This window comes from Gavia stellata, chromosome 15, assembly GCF_030936135.1.
Source record: "Gavia stellata isolate bGavSte3 chromosome 15, bGavSte3.hap2, whole genome shotgun sequence".
NCBI lineage: Eukaryota > Metazoa > Chordata > Aves > Gaviiformes > Gaviidae > Gavia > Gavia stellata.
Genome location: NC_082608.1, coordinates 22599853 through 22623969, shown reverse-complemented (window position 1 = coordinate 22623969; position 24117 = coordinate 22599853). Strand labels below are relative to the sequence as shown.

Here is a 24117-nt window from a genome sequence, read left to right as displayed (position 1 = left end):
CTTAGTTTAGAACTTCTGAATACTTAGCACCTTATCAAAGCATACACACCCTCTCTTTCCCTCTTCTCCCAAAGCTGGAAACTGAAACCATCATTAACCACTTAAAAACAATGCTCCAGCACTACTTCAATGTTGGAAGGCAACACCTGAACTACATGGTTGCCCATACACCCCCATCTTCCTCAAGTTTTACCGAACAGCTTAGAATTCTAAATCAGTTGTCTTGAAATGTAACTCATCATTGAAGTCTGTCAAATCTGCAGACTCTTAAAACGTCAGAGCTAAGAATCTGTAACGGCTTCGGGAAGCCACGTTTTGGTTTTTCACCTATGCAGATGTTACAATAGGAATTATTTTAAGGAATATTCACAGATACCCGAGACAAAGACTAAAATTGCCTGTGATAGGAAGAGAAAGGCCCTGTAGCTCAATGCATAACTGTACATGTCCCTGGCAACAACAGTTTATTCTATTTGGCCAGGGCTGCTGGAAATGATGCCACTTAAGAAATGATGAATTCTAGGATTTTGTTCCCCATGGAAGGAAGCAGGAAGGAAGTGGCAGCCCACTGGATCCCCACCTGGTCTCTATCATTTCAGAACAGTGAGAAAGGACGGGCTGGGACATATGCAGAGACAAAGTACTTAAAGCAGACAAAGTTGTCTGACCTCTGGTTCATGATCAGCCTAGAGCAGAATGGGTACAGGAATGAACCGTCAAAAAAGAGCTGGCTAGCAGAAAACCCACACAAGAAAGTAATTTGAGATTTATCGCACAAATTAAATGGAGGACATGAAGCAATAGAAAAGAGCACATTGTGTTCTTACGCACAGCAGATGTTCTCCTGAAGCAGTTGGTATATTCCCTTGGTTAAGCCTCCATGCTAGACTAGAAGGATGTCAGGCTTGCCCTGATACATCAGTTACGTTTTTCCTCATCTTTTTAATCTTGCTACTAGAAGTCTTACCAGTCCTTTTATCAGCTTGTTTCATTGCCCTAAATATTTTTGCTTATTTCTCCCCCAAATATTCTCTGCATGTTTAAACTCATCATATCTTGTATTATCCTCCCTAACAAGTTGTAAAGTCAACTTGTAAATATATCCCCTGCCAAGACCAAGCTATTAACTTCAAACACGAGCTTCATGATTTTAACCTGAAGCTATGGATTCCTATCAAACTTGTGATCACGTTGTTAATCTGCTTACCTTTCAACCTGCTTTCACCAGAGCAGGCTATGGAAATTTCCATTAAGCTTTGTGCACTACCATAGTTTTGAGAATCAACTAAGAAACATTTCCTTCCTCTACTTTATTTCAGTATCGGAAGGATCAAGTCACCTCACACTTAAAAAACCAGGCAAACCTAAAACTTGCTCCCTTGGAACAAAACGACAAACTTTGCATGGACAGAATGGTCAGAAAAAACAAAACCTCACTGAAGGGAGTAAGTTGAAATTGCCAGAATTAGCATTCTTAACTAGACCCACCGAAAGCAGTCTTGTAAAACCGCTGGACAGCTTCCGAAAAATACCAAGTTGGCACATTCGTGGTTTTCCGCACTCAGTTCTTCCCCCCCCGCCCCCAACTTTTATGTGTGTTTTTGCTTAAATTAACACTACACAGTTTCTAAATCCTTTGTATCAGCTGCCATCTTAGGCTTGCTTCTTTTTCTTCTTCCCTTGCAAGAATATTAAATGAAGATTAGACTGCAGGGCCTGAGGCATGAGAACAATTTTTTTTTTTTTAAATATTTTTTTTTTATATTTTTAATGGGGTTTTTTGCAAAGATTTTGTTCTATACTAGCTCATGTTAAAATACACTTAAATGAATACAGTTATGAAGTAAAATATTCAGAATCAGAAAACAAACCTCACTGTAAGAATATGGCCAGATTTTATAAGCACAGACTTATCTTCACAGGATGTCTGATTCATTCCTCTGAATTTGGGTTGGAATTTATAGTTAAATTATTAACAACGATGATAAGAATCAATTTAGTACCTTTTATAGCCTCTTCAAAAGAACAATGTTGGGCTGGGCTGGAGATTTCCTTCTTCACATTAACATTCAGAGTACCAGCTGTGAGACAAAACACATTGAAAACTTCCTTATGTTAAAACAACAAACAAGCAAAAAAATCAAAGCAAACCAAAACAGTTACTTATACCTTAAAGAAATCGAGGTTCTTCGAAACCCAGAGAAACATTCTGAGTTGGACATAAACTTTCTGTTTGTGGCTGTGAATGCACCAATGATCACAGTGCCCAAAATACCATTTTCACTTCAAAAAATGAAAGACCAGTCAGCAATTGCACTGTGTATTGTAATACAGATAAAAACGCATTATTCGGTCAAACGTCAACACTGCTTAGGGTAAAACCTGGTGCTATTTTTTTGTTATATTTGGTGCCCTCTAGGTAGTATGTCTACTTTTTCTCCTGCTCAGCTTCATTTTGAACCTTATACTAGAAATGGATGCTACTTTATAAGAACAGCTGTCTCCACGCAGCTGAAATTTGAGCTACTTGCCACATAAATGAGAAAAGCCAAGCCTTTAGATTTCATTATTTAACACAGCAAACCTCGCCAGCAAGAGGAGTTTGAAAAGATCCACGTTACTTAACATGTCTGCTGTATGGACTAAATATTATGAAATCAGAAATGAGATGCATAGCAGGTAAAACTGTCCATTCCCTCCCCCAGTTTTCTGTTTTACATACATGTATCTGGAGTGTACGTAAATGGTTGCACGTCGTGTGATCTTCCAGCATTGGTCACCACATAAATTCCCACAGAAACAGCTGAGGTTATTTGCTGGTCATGATATGGTGGCACCTTCACAATAAGGTGATTCTGCAATGCAAAAATAATAAATAAAATTAAAAAAAAAAAAAAATCACATTAGCAACCTTACTTCATTACTATTGACCTTAATTGTATTTACATCCATCAAAACAAAGAAACAGACTGATGAAACACCATAAAAAGCAAAGACATTGGGGGAAACGTGATCAAGTTACACTTGCAGTAATTAACCTGTGTAAGAAGAGAGATTTGAATAATCTGCCTATATGATGCTTATTGGCAACTTACAGCTTAAATAAAAGGTGAAGAAAGGAAAGACATGAAGTCCAGTACTTTAAACATAAGCTTATGCCTAACATGCCTTACTGAACTGCAACCAGCTTGCCATCAAATTCTGCTGGACTCGGACACTTCGCTGTTCTGCTGAATCAGGCCTTTGTATCCAGTGTGAACAGATGGAGGATGCAGTTTCATGTTACACTTAAGCGGATTTAACACTGAGCAGACATCAAAAAATAGGCTTGTGAACATTCCTCAACAGCTACAGCGATAAGTGATAGGCTGTCTATTCCCCAACTATCTATCCCACGGGAAGTGAGAAATCATTTCTACCAGCGCGGGCACGGAATACTGCCTTCAGAGGCAGGAGCAAGAGGACACTTGTCAGACGCCATTTACGTCTAAATTTCTCTAATTTCAGTCCATTAGTCCATAAAGACACTTAGTTGTGTCAAAAAGAATAAACAAATGTTTCGCAAAACATTTCAAAGTGGAACAGAAATTCAGCCAGGTATAAAGACTATGGTGTACACACAATGTACTTCCACTCAGTAGTAATCTCATGTGTCCTTAGGAAAGCTACGGGAAAAACTCTAATTTTACGGGATAAACTCATAATTCCGTTGTATGTAAGGGCAAAGACTTGCTCACCAAGTTCATATACCACACTCCTACTGTGGTATCCAAGTTCTCAATTAGAAATTGAACAATTATACCTGCGTAAACCCAAAACAATGATATTCTACCAGACTCGCTAAAGAAGTTACTTGAAGAAAAGGAGTATTATTTCTATAAATGCACAGGAAGAGGGAAAGGCTTGTTAGATTTTCTTTGGAAACAGAGTCAGAGTCTTTTTTCGGTAATAATAATAATTAATAATCATAATAAATAATAATAAATAATGCAGAAGTACCTGATGAAATAATTCCATGTCTATTTCAGCTTCTGCCTTCCAAGAATTCTCATCTGAATGAAAGTTAAAAAGCACAATTTATTGCACATCCATATAAAGCAGTTTATTTTAGTGCCTTTGATTCTGCTTCTCAGTTTGTTCTCTACAGCTAAACTTTATCAACCAATGTAAACCCAAACAAGCTCTCTTCAGCCCCCGAAGCCGTTACTGCTTTCACACTAACCAGAAATGTTCTCTTGGAAAATCACTTTTGTTCCCTTCAGAAAGTTCTTGCCGATCAGAAAAACTTCCTCTTCACCCTTCACTGAACAACTGTGCAGACTTTTCTTTAGGATCTCTGGAACTCCTGCCGGTTGAGCTGCAATTGAAAAAACACATCGTTTGAAATCAAGGAAATATCGACATCCAAACCAAAAAGCTTTTACTTACAGGATTATAAAGGAAAAGAACAAAATTCCTGAGCTGCTTCCTTTACTGTATCATTCATGACAAAACTTTGCAGAAGGTAACTGTTTCTATTATTTCCTCACTAAATATAATAACCTCATAAAAAAGACACTTAGGTAAATGATCCACTAATAATCTTTCCCCTTTTCTCCTGCATTTATTAAATCTTCAAAGCGAAGCTTTCACTGTTTGAGCTAAAGCTCAAGAACGTTCAGGAGAGAAGAAAAATTGGTTCTGGAACTTCCTGGCATAGAGAGGGATGAACAAATGCATCAGCCCTTAGATACAGCTGAAGCACGCCTTCGAATTTATCCTTACGCTCATAAAGACATTTTTATGAAGCTTATTTTGTCCTGCTATGCGAAAGGGTAGAAGTAGTAATTCCCATCTTATCTGGGTTTTTACAGATTTTTTACGCAACGCAGCTTTTGGCTGGTGCAAGAACTAACCCAGGGCTTTCTAGACCACACACTTCAGCTAACACAAATCCTTGCAAGAGTCGCATCTCTGTAGTTGGGGATTATAGCAATTTGTATCCTATAAAACAGCAAAGAGAATGCGGCTTACAGATCCACATCCCTGGAAACCTCTGCCTCTCAGCCAGTGATTCAGACGACGGTTTCTATAACACACATAACAAATTGTCTTTGCTGCAAACTATTTCCATGCTTCTTAAAGCATGAATCAAATAAGACCACGTGTGTTAAATGAAAATGAGCACAAAAGACAATTTAAATACAGACATACATTTTAAAATAATGTATTTTGGCTTTGTCACATTTAATATGTTATACCATAATTCCAGTTTCTAACAAAGGTTTCTCAACCACCTTTTCTATTCACCATAAAACCCCAGTGGCATAAGCTCGTACTTGCGCTTTGCACTTACGTGGCCGACTTTTAGTGTTTAACAACAGTATTCTCTGGGCTTACTACACAGAAGAACATACATACTGTAACACTCAAAATTATTTCATGACCTTTCAGAAAGGATTTTTCTACAACTGTTGCAGCGGGTTCCCAGGCAACCGTTACGCAAGTACTAAATATGCTCAAGGCACATGAACTCCTGAAAAGAGTAACTGGATTTAGGTTTGCTAACAAGTTAACAAAGCCTACGTAAAACGTAGCCCTTAAATAAAGAGCCTGCATCTACTTAATGTCTTTCCTATGGTTTCAGGAACATTACTGCAACTTTGACAGCAATATTAGTTATAAAACACAACATAAACAGGCTCTGATGAGTGAAAATGTAAACCTTATTACGAGAAGGCACGGCACACAGCTGTAACGAGATGTATGTAGCAAACAAACCAGATGTAATGTGCTGGAGGAGATGATGTACATAAACAAATAACTTTGTATATAAACAAATAATAAAATATAAAAATAATAAGATATAAAATAAATAATATAAAATATAAATTACAAATATAATAAAACTGTATTTAAAATAACTTTATTTCTATAAAATTATTTTTATGCCATATCGATCAGCCAGCATATATGTACCAGCACTATTTGGTTGGCTAAGGTCTACTGCAAGTCACCCTAACTTCAGAGTAACTTAAGACAGCAGAAGCACAGATCCTGGAAAGCAAGCCTGGAAAAAGCCTCAATAATTCCCCTCTGAACCCGATCAGTTTTACCCACATCATTCCTCAAAGACACGAGTCTAACCAGAGTATTTTGTTTCTTTGTTTTAGACTTCCAGCAATGGAGATGCTGTAAAAATGCTGGGCAGTCTCATAGCCGCTTACACAATTAGGAAAATTTTCTTATCAACTGACCAAAACCCAGCTTGCTAAAAACTAAACCAATTTATTCCCTACTGTATTTTTTTTAGAAGTTTCTTTATGGAAGGATAACTTTTATGTCTGTCTTTCCTTCTTGCTTTTCTTCTAATGTCCCTTAGCATGTCATCACTCGCATATACTCTGCTTTTTACTCACTGCCCGTATCTCTAAACATAGCTACTAACGTTATGGGTATAAATGGATGCATTCAACAAACAGAGAGTGAAGACTGCAAGGGACCCTTATACACCAACACTGGCATGGCCTTCCCAATAAGCTAAGCACAAGTGCATCAAATACAGCTTTTTTAGCTAAGCAGCCTATTTTAAAATCGGCCTCTAAAACATCTCAGACTCTCAGCTTCTACTTAGAGCAGCAAGTTTTGGATTGTAACATGTTTAAGAAAGCACCAGATGATTTCCATTCCCATTCCCGCTATGATTTAAATCATTGTATCATTAACTTCCTGGTTAAAGATAAAAATGAAATGTATACAGAAATAGTTTTTGGAGATTTTATAGAAAATGTTGTTTTCTTAAATCTTGAAATTAACTAGTATCAGATACTACAATGCTATACTGACTGGAATGGAGCTACAGAGACATTCGTATTTCTAGCAAAGGTACTTATGTATTTTCCAACAATATAAATGCATAAATCTGAGAACTCCGCCAGTTTAAAAAACACTGGAAAAAGAAAGATTTAGCAAAAAGCGGCAGGAGGAGGAAAAAAGAGGGACGGGAACGCCTCAAGCTGGCCTTTCTGGAAGAGCACCCAAACGTCAAACTATGGCCTAAAGCATCGAAGATGGCTGCAGAGAGAAGGAGAGTCCTCCCCTGCATGAGCAGTGACGCCTCTTTGGTTATCAGCCTTTTCAGGGTTTCCGCGGGGTTCCTGCTCTCCGAGTCTTGCAAACACTGGTAGCAGAGACGGGCTACACGGCCCATCTGCCGAACTGCCTGCTGCACTGGAGTGGCACGGTGGGATCTGATGTGGGAGCTCACATGTTCTTAATTATCTCCTCTTCCAATCTGTTCTTTCACCGGCAACAAAGCTGCCGTTTCTGAGGAGTTGAATAGGAGCCCTGACACAATAGGTACTGACAGTGTTTAGAAAAAAGAAAAAAAACCCAGAAACACTAACAACTTTGTATACAACGGAAGGAGCACAACACAAGTGCCCAGGAGCTTGCATAATCATACTATGTTCCACGCATGGAGAAAAAGCTTTCCTACCATCTTCTCCATCCAGAAGCATCAATAATCCCATGGACAGCTGTATTAAACGCATTTCCCTATCTCTTCTCTTTGACAGATGAGCAGAATTCCCCGTAACTGGAAGTCACTACAGACTCTATAGGCACAGGCAGCCCCTGATCTATTGCAGCCTCCTCTGATTTCGTTTTCCCTGTTGTTCGGTATAACCTAACCAGCCAATGCAGCCATCTGCGGTCAGCGCTAAACAGAGCGTTTTAATAAAGAGCTATAAAAAGTTTCATTCTTGCACTGAACCAGAACAGATTCAGCCTCTGGCCCAACGAACTACCACAACTGTAAAGAGCTTACTAACTTATTAGAAGCCCTTGCTATGACTGAAAGCTGACAGATGAACGTGACAATACAGAAGAGACTAAAATCAAAAAAGTCATGTAAGAAATTCAAAGCAATCATGACAAAAATGCTGACCTTTTAAAAGGCAAAAATTCATTTAATAAAAGATCAAGAAATTTATAGCTTTTAAATACTGGTCAGTCATTTAACTAACACCCCACCCCAAATAAAAATCAATCCATGTGGTCTTAGCCATAGCAATTCTGAAATAATCACAGTTGAACATTGGGTTGGGGATTTTCTTCCCCCAAGGCTTTTTACAGCAATCACACTAAAATCCGGAGTCCTCTAATACCAACCTTTTATTTCAATACTTACTGCACAAAATTGGGGAAGAAGGTGTCTGAAGAGTCAAAGTTGAACCATCTTTGCGAGTGATGTTAACACGAAATACCAGCCTAGCACGTGTGCTTTTTTTCTTGGAACCAGCAATCCCTATCCTAGCTTCAACATCAGCATTTCTCAGCTTCAGTATTCCCACGCAATCAACCCTAACAACACAAAATAGTTGAGAGTTTCATAGAGTTTAAGCAGTTCAGCATCTTTAATGATCTTTTGACTAGTTACACAAGCCACAAAGTCAAAACTCTTGAAGTAATTACTGAAATATTATTAGAACTTTTTTTATTTACATGAAATCTCTACATGACCTTTCTCATTTTGTAGCCCAGTTTTCAATTCATCCCTATGTAGTTTGGATGATGAATCATGGGAGGAAGGAATATGAAAGTAGTATGAATAAAACAAAAACGCAGTGTAACAGAGTAATTCTGTTAAACATTCAATTTATAATCACAGATCTTCATTCTTCCATTCCTGGGGCAAGATCTGGGTTTGTAAGATTATTACTACACAATATTCTACATTCACTTAAAGCAGTAGTAGAAGAAAACTTACTGTAGTCATATTATTTTTTATGCTCAGTGGAACTTGGAAGTGATAGATACGTCATACCATAATTGTGGTCCTACGGGAAATGTATACAGGGCCAGGGTGAGAGAGTGATGCAGTGCTAACTTCCAGAAAGACATGCTAGATGCAAAATGATTTCAAGAAAAAAAAAAAAACAAACAAACACAGCCTGATGTGTTAAGAAGAAGAATATTGTAAATTTACCAGGATCTTAGGCCCTACATCCAAAAAGTACAGGGACCATCTGATATCTAATTTGAGTAGAACAAATTTTTGTGCTGCACCAGGGCCAACAAGCAACAGCTAGGGAGCAGAGGGGAGGGGAGAGTGCGATTCAGAAGGTGGCACTGGCACTACCATCAACAGAAAGGTGCTACAGCATCACTGAAACACTGGGAAGATTTCTTTTGAGACATCAAGATACCTTTTGAGAAAACAGCCTAGGCAAACCTTTTCTTCCTAGGTAATTCCAAATTCATCTTTCTAGTATCTCTATACTGACATGGTTTTACATTAACACTTGAGGACAATTATAAAATTACTCTCCAAGAGGCAGTTTCCAAACTTATCATGGGAATATACTTTATATTAAAAAAATCAAATTGATTCAGTCTATTGGCCAATTGTATTATCCTGCTTAAGAAGTGGCCACTGTAAATTGAAGAAATGTTTCTTCTCTTGAAACAAGACAAAATCCTAAGAGTGGCAGCTTTCAACCACATACCCATTAAAAGACGTTCTACTGAAAAGCATACTTTGAAAGAAGATCACTCCCTTTCTATATTTTAAGATACATGTGAAAAGTTTTAGGGAATCGTTTATATCTAAAGTTTCTTGGGAGACCTAAACCACACAGGCAGATGAGGCCACTTGCTCAGAAGTCTACTGCAGTTAGGAACTGCCATCAGACAGAGCACATCGGTTCTCGGCAGTGGCCGTGCACTGCCTACGTGCACCTGTAAACCGTATCCAAACTGCTGCCTATACTTGACCAGACAAACTCTCTAAAGAGAGCAAAGCAGGAGGCTTCTGTGACAAAGGATATCTGGTGGAAACGACAGAAATGGAACAAGCGAAGCAAGAGAGGAGAGAAGCCGGAGCTCCGTAACTCCCAGCCTTTTGGGCCTCCCTTTGGGATCTGAAGATCCCAATATTCTTCTTCCCTTTTCTGATTAGCAGTTCTGTACTTGTTAAAAGACAAGACAACTAACAGAAACAGTGCCCAGTTCATAGGTGACGTAAGGCTTGAATATGCACGGTATTGTTCAAACAGAACACGAAACTAATGTAACAAAGTTAATTGATGAAGTTTTAGGAAAGACCAGATTAAGCATTAAATATAATAAACGCAAACTGAGAATGCGATTTAGAAGTGTTTCTTATACATGTAGCTTCACTACGTGTCTGGTGTGTGCCAAGATGTTCCAGACTTTTAACTACTAACCAATCCAATCAAAAAAGGAAAATCAGTTTTTGAAAACAAGCTAATAAATGAAACTATTTTTTAAAAATAAAAAAAGCTACTCACGCAAGTGTCATATTGTTGCTCGGGTCCAGTCCAACCTCAATAACAGTAGTCCCCTCTATGTCCACTTCTTTACAGGGAGTAGTGTTTCTCCCAGTAACTCTGCAGGCCTGGTAGAACCCGTGCGGCTTCACTCGACCAGAGTCGTTACCCACGAATACCTGCAGCACCACCGGCTCGTTGTGACCTTCCAACTGAAACACAGCAACACAAATTAAGTATTTCAATTGGCCCACAATGCCTCTTAATTAAAACAGGAAACATCTCATGCAGCTGAATTTGAAGTGCATCTGCTCCCAGTGTTGCTGGAAACAATCCTAATGGAAGCAGGAATAAAAAAATTTTCATCTAGTTTATAAACAAAATGCTAATATGTTTTACCTTTTGTCATTTGTTCTTCCATTAAAAGACAAGTCAGTCATTTAATAAAGAGATGAAAATATTTTTTAAATATTATTATTAATATTTTATTTTAAAACCAGCTTGAATCCTATCTGCCTTCACACAGAATTACCCCAACTCCAACCTTCAGGTCTCTTACGACCCCTCACTCTCACCCCCAACCGTGACTATTTCTCCATCTCTTCCCAGGATTCTCCTTCCCCAACATCTACGTCAACCAGTCAGCTGAGAAAGAGAACATTTGCTGGGGCTGGTTCCAAATGGTCAGTATGTGCACACCGATCAATCCATTAGCATGCTACGCTTCGAGGATCCCATCTTCATGACAGCCACACCTTGCAATCTTTGTGAAACGAGATTAGAATTGCCTAACACTTGCAAAACCACTGGAAGAGTCAGAACAGGATGAGGGGGAAAACAGAGGGAAGAATGGGATGAACGATTGTGTGGTCCAACCATGCAAACCTAGCTTTCCTTCAGACACCAAAATAAAAATAAAAAATGGTAACTTGACATGTCCTACTTGAAGTTTACGAACAGTGTTAGGATTCACTGAAACACTTAACGAAAAGCAGGTTAGACGTATGTTTCACATGATTTAACAGTCCTCCCGCAATCCAGCGTCCAAGCCACAATTATCCTTGAACATGTTCATGAAAAATGCGTACGTTTTGTAACATCAACACCCTAGCATGAAAGGGTTTGTGTCCTTTTAACACTTTTTTTATTAGCAGAATCCCACTGTAGTGCTACATACTAATAACACTTTGATGTAGAAGTAAAAGAAGTCTTGAAGTAAACCTGGACATTGTATTACGAAGTAACCCCTTTTTTTTTTTAGGTAATAGAAGAAAAATACTCCAAGTAAGAAGAATCACTAGATTACTGCCAAATTCTCAGGCCAGAGATGGAAATTCTTTGCCACAGCATTCTAGGAGGAGATAAAACAAGTATTTTGAACGTTTTCATTAAACCACAATTGTTGCCAGAGGATTTCTGGGTGACAACGTTATATTGCATCCTAGGCCTGGAAGCCCAGTCAATACTTGCAGAAGAGAAGCTCAGTCTTTATTAGTAAGGTGACAGTGAATGAGAGCAGAATCCTCCAGAGGATCTCTTAGGGGACCAGTCCCTGGCACACTTAGAAAATTCAGTTTTGCAGTTCTTAGCTAGTTTGAAAAAAAAGAAGAAACAAAAAATCAGCAAATACTGATAAAATCATAGCATGCTGCTCATGTCTAAAAGGAGCAATGAGCTTCCAGCAGGTAGGTGGGTTATGACTGTTACAGATGGGCAAAGCCAAAGGATTTTTGGAGGTGGCCTAGTACAGGCTCCCACCTATGAACCACAGGCTAACAGGTATAGCTCGTACCAAAGAGCTCAAAAGCCAAGAGAGCACGAATAAGCAACAGCCCGTGAAAACAGCAAACAAGAGAGAACTTGATTCCACCAGGTGATCAAAAGGAAGTGGGGAGTAAGGGGCACTCAGATATTCTACCACTGAACGTCCTTTACACGGAAAGCTGAATGAACGGTCTTTGTGTCATGTCACCAAGGTCTCCTCGGCTAGAAGGAGCATCACCACAGCCAAACAGCGTTGCTTTTCTTCCCCGCTGTTCTTGTTAGAAGAAGATACGAAAGGTGTGCAAGAGCATCTCATCATCTGGATAGTAACTGCTCCAGCTCTGCAATACTGTTAGCAAGGACACATGAAAATCTGCTACCGATGGCTGGAATACCTCCGCTGACGCTTTGCATTCAGGATAATCTTTCTTTTGCCAGGCACATCACTTGACTAAGGTTTGTTTATACAATTTTAATGCTGCAGATTGATTGTAGACTCTCTAGTTCTAAGTCATCGAGTAACACGGTTTTCTTTAAAGGGCCACAGAACCTGCTTCCCCTCCTCAGCCTGCTTAAGAGTGATGCATCGGAATGGTTGCCCATCACAGCTGCTGCCAGAAAAGAGCAGGCACCAGATCTCTACTGAATTAGCAACATTTTTACATTATTCTTCCCCATCTTTAAAACACCACCCAAAAAACCCAAACAAAACAAAAAGCCCTCTTGTTCTTTACATATTTTTTTCCCCTAGCTCAGCTTTCCTGAAGATCCACTGACTCATTTTGCCTCTCCGACCCTGGCAGACTTTGATATGCAGGGTATGAACTAGTTTGCCTGCTGGTAAAGCAAGCTTGAGCTTCCAGGAATTCAGTAACACAAGACTCTTCCAAACAGAATTTTCACTGATGGGTGCTAAAGGGTAACTGGGAAATGAATTAAGAGGAAATTCAGATGAACAAAGGCCCATTAAGAAAATGCACAAAAATGAGCGCTAAATCACCATAGCAACAGGACTATATGAATGGATTCTTTTCTTATGAAACTTTACTGGATTTCTACATTACTCAGGAGGACTGAGTGGAGTGTTGGAGATGTGTCTAACACTGTTGAACAGGACTTTAAAGATAAGTATACTTCTATACTCTGTCAGCAGTAGTCAGCACCAATTTTAAGGGCTGTATCATAAACAAACATTTCTTTGTGGACATGGTAAATTAGTTTGGATTGAGAACTGCTTTGCTGCTTTCTCAAAGTGGCATGACTAAGAAAAAGTGTGAAACGAAACATCTTTTTCTTATTTGTATGATAACAAACATAGCTGTCTACTCGCTCAACCTGCTGGCCACGCTCCTCCCAGTATAACCAGGATGCCATTTGCCTTCGTTCCAATGAGTGTGCAAGGCGGGCTTGTATTCAGTCCGGTGTCCACTCTCACATGCATACTGCGGTCGCAGCAACTTTTGTGATGATATTTGACATCAGTTCTTCCGTTTGTCTCTGTGTAAGTCAAGTACAGCATTACTCCTGGTAAGCCTTTCTACCATTTGCATTAGGACTGTGCTTGTGAAGCAAAAGTTCTAAAGTTCTAAAGTTCTTAGATTGCTTCCCCCAGGCTACACAGCCATCCTTGCAGACAGACAGACGGCTGAAACCTTTCACGATGAGAGAGGTCTGTGAGCAGGAGACTCCTGTTAGTTACCTATAGAAAGCATCAGCTATTATCTTCTCAGACAGGCAGTCTGTAACAGATTCCAAAACATTATCCCTGAGCTTCCTCCCTCCCCGATCTCAACAGGCCCGTCTCCAATTTCATGCTGGAGGTCTGTGCAGTCAGGGAGCTCCTTATGATACATGATGTCCTCTCTTCCTTCTCAACAGCTGCTGCACATCCACGACTGCATTCCAGCCACGTACGCTACCCCAAGTCTCTGCGATTCCAGTCAAGTCACAGCCCTGTGACTACACAAGGGAAGAAACAAGACCTGCAAATTCACACTCTGTGCATTAGCGTTCACTCACTGGAGGACAGCCTCTGAATGTTCTCCGTTTTGAGCAGGAATGTGAAAGACCTCTTTGTAGGCTTCTTCCTCATGTTTCTCCTCCATTCGTAGCTCCTCCTTCCCTTCTGGGCTTTAGTCCCCATCCTCTGACGAACTTACAGTAAAGCCCTCCTCACCAGGCTGGCAAGCCTCATCACCAACAATTTTTCCCTTCTTTGAGTAAGGTGAATTACATCAGTCGTCCTTTTCTCCCCTCCAAATGAAGCAAGGTGAAGAAAGCAGCTAAACGCTTGCTGGATAAACCAGCTATGTAGCCAGGCCCTGGATTCCTGACTGCATCTGCTCTATCCAGCTCCCTCCCCTTGATCACAAGGGCTGAGGACACCATTCAGTCCTGTGTCCGCTCATCCCTGCCTCAGAGCAAGTGACCATCAACACCTACACTTTAAGGCATCAAAGTCTATAGAGGAAACAGGCTGCATTTGTTAAGCGTGCATACAACTGCTTCCTCTTTTCTTCCCCCCCCTTCTCCAGCTCTACTAATCCACATGTACTTCACTACTGCTAACCATGCTGAGCAGTGCGACCCATAAAAGTACACCTCAGTTAGATCTTTATGACTCTGCTTGAAAGACAGACACTGGATATGTGGATTCAGATACTTATTTTTAAAAAAACAAAATAAAAACCCCAAAAAAACCAAAAAACCCCCCCACTTTTATTTTTTTAAATAAAACCTAGTTTTACATCCTTACCAATAAGGCACACTGATGACCCGCTGTCATCAGCAATCGAACAGTTGCAGCATTTCACTATCCTAGTTTTGTACACTTCAAGTGTCTATCTATTTACACAGTTCGTATAATTGTAGTCTAACAGGACATGCACCACAGATTATATATCATTGCCTTGACATAAAGCTTCTTCCCTCCTGTAACTTTGTGATGCAAATAAGACTTCTTGTTACCCGCAAGAAGAGATACAGTACAGTCTCTACAGCAAAGAGACCACAAAGTCCCCCCCCTCCCCCTGAAAAGAGATTCTAGGCCTATTTGAACTGAACCAGTCCCCATCCTGCTAAAGCATCCCTTGGAATGGAGCCCCCGCACCACCCAACACTGAAGAGCTTACCTTTACAGTTGGAAAGCCTTGCTGAGTCCGGTCTTTCACCGAGCCTCGGCTGCCTTCAGTCAGATAGCGAGCCCTGTGCTGGGTTTCCGGCTGTACCACTATCTTCAGCTCCTTCCCCTCACTCTTTGTTGGATACTGACCACACAACATTGGGGTCTTCTTCCCTCCAGCTCCTTTCTGGTTCTCTGATGCTCTGGGAAGTCAAAGCAGACCATTAAAAAGATATTGCAAGCAGCTCCCCAATAAAAACAAATGAAACCACAGAAAAGCTAAAAAGATAAAGAGTGTATATTAACAGATAGAAGATTTATAGTTGAGAGCAAACTGTGGAATTCTCTTTCTGAGAGAGAAGGAAACCTGCAGGATGAAGAGGAACGGTGCTTCCCTGCCTCCTCCATCCAGTGCAAACAGGAACTGCTTTTCAGAGAGCAAACATAAAGGAAGGGAAAAGCAATTAGCATTAAACTTATGTTAACAAACAGAAGAAGGCTCATAACTTGCTTTTTCACAGTATGTGATACAGCCTGATATTATCTGAATAAGCTGTTTCGCTTCTGTAACAAATATACATATGTACACACACACACTGAATGGATTTAAGGTTAAATGATACTTCTTTAAATAGGAAAACAGCCTCATGCCTGTCTCCGCCTGAACTTGCATATCTATGCAAACTCAAATACTAATTTCTGTCAAAACAGATTGATAAATTTATGTTAAAACCAAATTAGCTATTGTAGAAAGCTCTGACATAACTGCACCAATTTTAAATCTGCAGTGTATGCAAAAAGACTGGTTCTTTCCAGGTGCGTACCTTAAGATGTACTGTATCTCGTGTTCAGTTCCATAATTAAAACCTGAATGAAGAAGCCCTCCAAAGTATAACATCATGTGATCGATTTTGTGTTTGCTTGAAAGCACGATGGAAAATAACTCGTCATCTTATACAGAGCAGGTTTGTATAACGAACCTGAACTGAAGTCTAATAAACTCATTTAACACTAGCAAACGTAAACATGCCATGGCAAACGGTACAGGCAGAAAAAGTGCTCAATGAGTCTACGCAGAATGCAATATTCTTTTTTACTACCAAAAAGTAGTTTCTAACAGCTAATGACTCTGAAGAAAGCAGTTTAAAATAACAGGTGTGAATTGCCTAAAAAACAAATCCTGTTTCCATGTAAAACATACGGAAGTAATTTGTCCAGGATTTTTCCTTCTCAGGGAGAAGGGTGAAAGAAATGCTTTTTCTTCAAAATTGTTTACGGAGAGCTTTGCCACCGCATGAGTTTTTCACTGACCCGAAGGCTGGGGTAACCCGTAGTGCTCTCTTCCCAATTACCAGATGATTTATACTAACAAACATTATCAGCACCTCTCCTAAAGCTCCTACTGCGCAACGAGTAGCACAAGGCACGCAGCACACAAATGCTTCCAAGCCGTTCCCCGGCCCCTGCGCAGCCTGGCCCAGCACTTCTCCTGCCCCAGGGAGAGGCGGGCACCTTGCCCGAATCCGCCACATCTCCAAGTCCTATTTGTCACACCCTTATTTCTCCCAAACCTTCCAAAAGCTTTTAACGCACGTAACAAAGGGTTAAAACGGACACTGCTGAGCCGTCAGGAGGTCTGTGCTTTGTATGAATTTCATCCATGTTTTTCTGTTGGTGGTTAACCACCTCACCATGGACTGCCCAGCGAGCCTCCTGCTCACCCAGCTGAGCCCGGGACGGACGCCCAGCGCGCGTCCCTGAGCAGCCCTGGCTGCCCTGCACGCTCGTCTTCAACCCAATACCAGCAGAGAGGCAGGGTCTAGATAAAAAAACTAGTATAAAAAAGCCTGCAGGAGCACCATCTTTCTGCCAAGGACTCCTGATTACTCTGCCACAGTCTAGTCAAACAGGCTGTTTAAAAAAGTAAAAGTGCTATGTAAAAACATACCTTCTTCTAGGAAAATAAAGGGGACAAAATTCTTATTCAATGTAGCATATACAACACCTGCGATGCACTAAATAAATTGTAATTAACACCACTATGCTCTTCGCTTCTCTGCAATTTAAGCAAAACCCCTCCTCAAATTCAGGCTTGTTAGAGAATCGCTTTCTCTAGTCTTCCTGTCAGGCCATTACTCCAATGGACTAGTAATGAAAAGGAATATATTTGCTAACTTTCGATGAATGGCTTCTCTTTTTTCTACTCCGAATTTTAGATCACACAGCTACAACCTCGTAGCTTCCCGCAGGGAACGCGGGAAGGAACGCTGGGCAGCCTCGCCCACTGCCGACGCCATCGCGTTATTCAAGACGCTGTGCCTGGGGGCCGCGCTTTCGGCGCCTCGGTTGGGCGGGCTGGGCACGGTAACCTCGCGGGAGAACGCGCCGTGTGAAGACGTCACATGGATTGCTTAGCCTGACCCTGTCACACTTTCCAGCTCCATCAATTAATACAGGAGACTGAGATATGACTGAATTTTGAAGAGAAGCGTTAGAGAGGCAGCCATCAAAATGAAATTCACTTTTAACACTCAAAATGCGAAGTTTTAGCAGTGTGACATTAACGCTTTGGCCTCTCCAACACAACTCTGTTTTCCTGACATTACTTTACTCTTAAAACCCAAGTTACCCAAATTGCGAACGTACTAGTATTTTATATGTTGTCGTATTTATGCGAAGAGATGCTGCCTAACAATTATTTTGAACGTTTTCCCTCGAGAAACCTAAAGTAATCATTACTTTCAGTCAGATTAACTGAACTTGAAAGCAACTGTAAAGCCTTCACCAGAACTTCTCAAATTACGAGGATATATCATTTCCAAATAAAAATCAGAAGGATGTGTAATACTAGTATTCATGCACATACAAATAGTAAAATATTTCATAGGCACACATTTATTTATTAGCTTAATTGTTACCAAACAAAGTGTCCTTAAAGCTAGCACTTCTTTTCTAAAAAATGGTATGTACATGGCAAACCCCATGATTCTATTAAAATAGATTCCATGGGTTAAGGCTGGCCTGGCCCCGCACCGGCATCAGGGCTGTTCCCAGTGAAGACCTGAAAGTGAAAGTGAGACCAAGCATGATGGAAATCTGAGACTCTCTGCCCTAAATCACCATCACTCCATCCGTTTCTGAAAAGGCTTTCACAAATTCTGTTTCCACAGGAATATATTCTTTTTCTCTCCAGCTCTTGAAGAGAGCTGACTAGAAGTCTCTTTTGAGGCAAATGCTATTTCCACTTCACAAATTAGCAAGGGTGCTTTCCTTGCTTTTTTGCTCTTTTCTTCAAGCCAAAAGTAAATGAACTCCCTTGGCTGAACTCCATCAGGCTGGAAAACTAAAAAAAAAGTCACTACTGTGACCTAGATTTGTAATGCTAAATCTCCATGTTCTAACTGCAAAGTTAACTTTTCTAGTATCTTGGCCATTTCTTATCCTGGATCCTTTATTTAAAAGGACAATTCTGTTACGTAAGAGTCTTGCTACAGTTCAACCTAGCCCGTGTACGACACATCAAGAAAAAAAATTACGCTTATCTACCCCTGCGTTCACAGAGTATTGCTGACAGTACCGATGAATGTTCCCTGGTCGCCCCTAATATTTTAGGGAATGTTCTAGAGTTGTGATGTTTTAGATTGAGATCGTACATACTGTTCCAGAGTTTACTAAATCTCCCCTTTCTGTCCAGAGATCACATTTACAGTCACGCAGTTCTTGCCTTTCAATAAAGTTCCTTCCCTTTCTAAGGGAGAGCCTGAGCTCCTTTGCGCTCCGTGCAGGCAGTTTCCTACTTCCAAGCAGCTGTTTACATACACTAATTTGCTTCTTCGGGTCTACCAGGTACTGATGTGTTACTTTATTATCATCGATTTCAGCTGGTGATAACGAGACATGCTGGACAACTGCAGTCAGGCTGAGAGCAGCTGCGGTAAGGAGGGACTGGAAGACCCAGAGGTCCGAGGAGACAGGAGCGGGCGGCAGAGCCAACGCTCCTGGTACCAACCAGCTCGGCTTTTCCTGCTGCTGTCCCCCAGCCAGCGCACTCTGGAGAGTTTCTCAGAATCACTTTCTCACAGTGAAATTTTAAGTATGGAACTGCAATGACCCTGGGAATACAGACTCCAGGCTCTTTCCCTTCGGAATATGAGAAGTTCATAATCTTTCCCATCAGTCAAATTTTAATATTCACCATTACTGTGATGAACATTAGAATGCACTGCGAGCACATACATAAAAGTAAAAACAGAAACAAAATACACCCCCCCCAAAAAAAAACCCAAAATAAAAAAGCCAAAACTATCCACTTGACCATCTTAAAAGAACTATAGAAGCTACAAGTTGAAAAATAAAATAAAAAATGTATCAACACACTATTGTAAACGGATGGACTTTTTCCTCTTTAAGCAACTACTGAAATGCATTTAGTGAACAGTGTGAAGTGGGAGAGATGAGAGACCACCACCCAGGCGTGCCCACGTACAGACACACGCATGCACACAACCCAGAAGCACAGAGAGAAACAGGATTAGAGATTTATTTCTGAAAAAATCAAATACAGAAGTGAATTCACATGAAAAAACAAGATCTGGTTCACCGTATCATCTTAACATTTTATAAAAAAGGATGCATTAATTTAAATGATGAGAAATCTTAACAAGCCATTAACTTCTACTCCCATCACTCTCTCTATTTGATAAACAGAGAGAGAGACAAACAGAAGCAGGTAAAGTGCACAGACTGAAATCCTCACATAAAATCCTGCAAAAAACATTAATAATTAGGGTGCGTCCAGTCCACTTCTGCCTTTCTTTTTAAATGCAATAACGTTTTCACTGCCATTCTATAAATGGGATTGTGCAATCTTTCAGGAATTTCACTTAAACAAGAATACAGATGAGCTCATCAGTGCTGCATCCAATTGTTGCAGTAAAGTTTAGCTTTATCTTCTAAATAAAGATTAACAAGTCTAATGAGAGCTTATCATGAGCTAGGACACAAAAGGGCCCAGCAGAGAAGGGAAGGGATTTAATGTGAGAACCTGAGTAGAACACTTGACGGGGGGGTGGGGGGAGTTTTATTAGTTTGGGTTTACATATGGCGATAGAACTTTAAAAAAAAAAAAGCAGATACCAACCCATTTCCTGCTTTTGAGTTGCCTTTGCTGTCCGTGCTGAGCTGAGAAAGGACATAGTGAGGCGCTTTGGCACTGTCGGCGTCAAATATATCCATGTTGGACTCTTCACAATCTCGACGTTTGATCCCTGGCCTCTGCTTTGGATTTCGTTTGCGTGATTTACGTGGCACCTCAGTGTTATCATTGTAGGAACTGGTACTCATGTTACTGAAGTTGGAGGGTGAATCCTCCATCCACATACTGCAGCTCTGTTCTGACTCCAATCCACACCCCTCATCCTGGCAGGACATCCGACTGTTGTCCAGCAAGTCCTCAGGTGGTGGCGAGATGTACAGGACTGTGTGTCTCTTCGGCGTTGACTGCTGCTGCTGGACTGTGTTACTGGTTAACTGCTTGTCACTTACCCCTCTGGTACTTACCCCCACGGCTGAGGAGCAGCTCTCCACTTGCATAGCCTTGCTGTCGGTGACTGAGGTAGAGTAAATGGTAGGACTGGAAGAGGTGGTAAAGGAGCTGCAAGCACCGCCCATGGAGGAAGAGGAAGGAGCTGAAGAAGCATCTGCGGTGTATAATTCAGAAGTAAATACAAGATACATGGTTCTGCGTGTGCTGGCTATAGCAGTCCCATTGAAATGAAGTGATTTATGAACAGATTTCTTTCCCCCAACAAATATTTGGAATTTGGTTACGTTTTAGAATGTAAATGCTTAAAGCAATACAGCCTAGCCAGTACGGTACTTTGGAAATGTCCAAATAAGACTTAGTATGATCCACTGTAATCAACTTTTTTAAAACTTAATGTTAATTCATAAAAATGGCTGCAAGTAAACAGAGCTTTCATTGCCTCAGCTGGACTAGTTATTTGTGTAGAAGCCATTTCATCTAAAATAATGGAAGCCCCAATGCAAAATGCATATAATCCACATTCAATGCCAATTAAACCGTTTATTGTTGGAATTTTCTATTTTTGAAAAAGACGGGACTGTGCTTAGCCACAAAATATTAAAATAAGTTTCTAACCTATGAAGCAGAGAACTACAGGTCATTTTTAATGCAGACACTCCCTGCTTCAGAGGCAAATCCTGGAATAAAAATATGAGAAAATAAATGAGAAAAAGAGCTGCTGATTATTCCATCATAAATGAGAAATAAAATATAAAATCAACTGAGTTGGTAGGCAAAATGGAACTGGTATCAGTCACTATGACATAGCTGTTTATTTTGAAGGTTCAAAACAGGGATGAAATATCTGTATTGGTGAGATGCTGATACAAGAAGACATAAAACTTCTGTAATTTGACTCAGTCACTGAGACTGATTTCTCTCAGACTTTATTAGCTCAGTCCCTTATGCATACAGAGACAGCTTGGGACAGACCTCTGAAAAATTCCTATTAAGCCAGATATTTTAAATGATGTGATTGTGACTTCTCCACACGTCACACAGATCAGTCTGTTTTAGAAACATGAAAGGACAGCTAAGTGATTGAAACAAAACCCTGAAGATTTCTGGAGAACAACAGAATCATTCCCACTGAAGAATATGAATGGGCAAATCAGCTGAAAACGTAGGCTAAAACGCTTGAGAGGAAGCAGTACGGACAAACTAGGTCTTTATTTAAATCAGCTGTAGCTCACTGGAGAATAACTAACTGAATTTTATATTCAGATTTAAGCTTCCTAGGGGGGAGATGCTATTTTCTGTATTTCTGCACTGCTACCACACCTTACACAATAAACCAGAACCACAGAAATAATCTAATTTTGGAAACAAATTGTACAGATACATTGTGTATATATACATAATCATACAATATGTTTGTTCAGCTAGTTACTGGTGTCGTAGAGGTAATACCTATTAAGAAGAACATGATGTTTTCCTTTTTGTTGTTTGGGTTTTTTAAAATCCAAAATACTGTATTAATCTCTCAAGTCTAAAAGGTTTAGAGACAGTTAAACTATTTTATCCAGTTTAAGCTATTTAAAAGTAACAGAATCAAGTATGTTCAGCCATGCTATATATATTTAACTAACAGCAAAACTTAGCAAACCTTCCTACAAATCAGCCTACTTGTGATTACCGGGGGTATCAGTGACTGATGATAGAGTTTTAAACCATTATTGTTTCTTACAGCTTTTCTGTGCTAAATGAATTTAAAAGTAAACCTACACTACTTCAGATTGTAAAATTTAGTGGCCATTACAGTTTATCAATAAACTATTCTGCTTTTATCTTCATAGGAAGTCCCTTCCCCGAACCTCCCAGGGAACCAGGAGCAGATGAATGATACCAGTTCCATTTTCCAGTTTGTTCTTTGGCAAATATAGTGGCTGAAATTGCAGAATTCAGTCACTTTGAACTGCATTCCAATTTAAAGGCAAATTTATCCTTTCTATATCATGCATTAATGCAATGCTTTTTTCAAAAACATTTATAGGATTGGCAAGAACTATTAAATCTAGATATTAATTTCAGTGACAATATTTAGGAGCTGATTTGCAGCCACTTTGAGTTGAGAAAGATCCTTGCTATTTGGGATGTTTACTTTATTTTGTTAAAATAGAATTAGTTTCCATTCATCATTTATACACTCAAACAGAAAGAAATAGAAATATGCAGCATGCATACAGCATATATGCTGCATGCAAGTGTTTGCAAACGGACTACATGGAGCACACCGCAGTAATGCTGCAGAACTGGATTCCTGAACAGCAATATTTCCCCCATTTAAAAAAAATTCTTCTTCTAACGGATGAGGCTGAGTATCATGCACACTACAATGCAGTGTATGCACGTCTCGTGTCTGCCTGTCCATGACAAAGACTTCGACAAATAAATAATCATGTACATCGAACCAGGTAGCAGGGCTCTAGAATTGGAAGACCTTTCCTCCAATAGATTAATATCAAAGATTTATCTTTTTGCAACAAATACTGGGAATGTTTTAGAAAGGTCTTTTAAAAAGACCTATAAGAAAAACTCAAAGTGACAATCCATACATGGGTCTGCCAAACACTGATCGTACCCTGCGTATCAAATGGTTCAATGGATACCCTGTCCAGAAATGCAACAACTGTACTTTCCCCTCGCTTTCCTAGGGGAAAAAAAACAAACAAAACATCACTAAACATAGTACTTTTCAGTATAAAGCTCCAAGAGTTGGTAATGGTAGCGTTATTTTAGGGTGCAGCATTTTGCAATATGTAAGTTGTTTTGGATAGCAATAATGATAGCAATTTCTCCTCCAGGTTTTTTCCCTAGCAGTTAAAAAGCACATATGTGTATGAATGTGTGTGATGTATTTCCTTTATACATTTAAAAAGGAAAGAAACACTGTCCCTTACAAATTGGTCATACTCTCCTCCATTTATCAGAGACACCCCTGTGTAGCAATAAGATTCGATTATCAAAACAATATCAAGCTAAACAGTAATGGCAAGACAACCTCTCTCTTTAGCTTTGTATATTCGCAAATGAATGCCATTACCATCCAAAGGGGATCTCTTGCTTGACTATGCCGCGTTTTGAAAAAAGAAAGTTTATTCTAAAGTTTTCAGTACTTCACTCTTGACTGGCCTTGCTTTAAAAGGCGAGTGTTCTGCGTTTGCTGGTTTGGAGGAATGACGTTTTCCCCAACACGCAGACCAGAGACAAAACGGACCCAGGGGCCATCCCTCCTGAGGGGTGTCCCTGGCCGGTGAGCGCAGCCATACCCACGCCTTCCCCAGTTCAAGCATTTCTTTTATTTGGGGTTACTTTCTTTAGACACACGTTAATGGGAACTGTTACAGGTGGCTCTTTCATTTGCAATTTAACAGTGC

The 24117-nt window shown here is 40.1% G+C and overlaps 1 protein-coding gene across 1 annotated transcript in view; it reads right to left on the bottom strand.

The window, feature by feature from the left end:
- NFAT5 (nuclear factor of activated T cells 5) overlaps positions 1-24117 on the bottom strand; it is a 69267-nt gene that overhangs the window by 8869 nt on the left and 36281 nt on the right. The window contains exons 3-10 of the mRNA XM_059824803.1: positions 20297-20855; positions 15167-15359; positions 10293-10483; positions 8171-8343; positions 4223-4357; positions 4000-4052; positions 2723-2855; positions 2004-2081 (exon numbers count right to left, since the gene is read on the bottom strand). Of these exons, the coding sequence (XP_059680786.1) occupies positions 2004-2081; positions 2723-2855; positions 4000-4052; positions 4223-4357; positions 8171-8343; positions 10293-10483; positions 15167-15359; positions 20297-20855 (1515 nt within the window). The remainder of the gene's footprint in view (positions 1-2003; positions 2082-2722; positions 2856-3999; positions 4053-4222; positions 4358-8170; positions 8344-10292; positions 10484-15166; positions 15360-20296; positions 20856-24117) is intronic.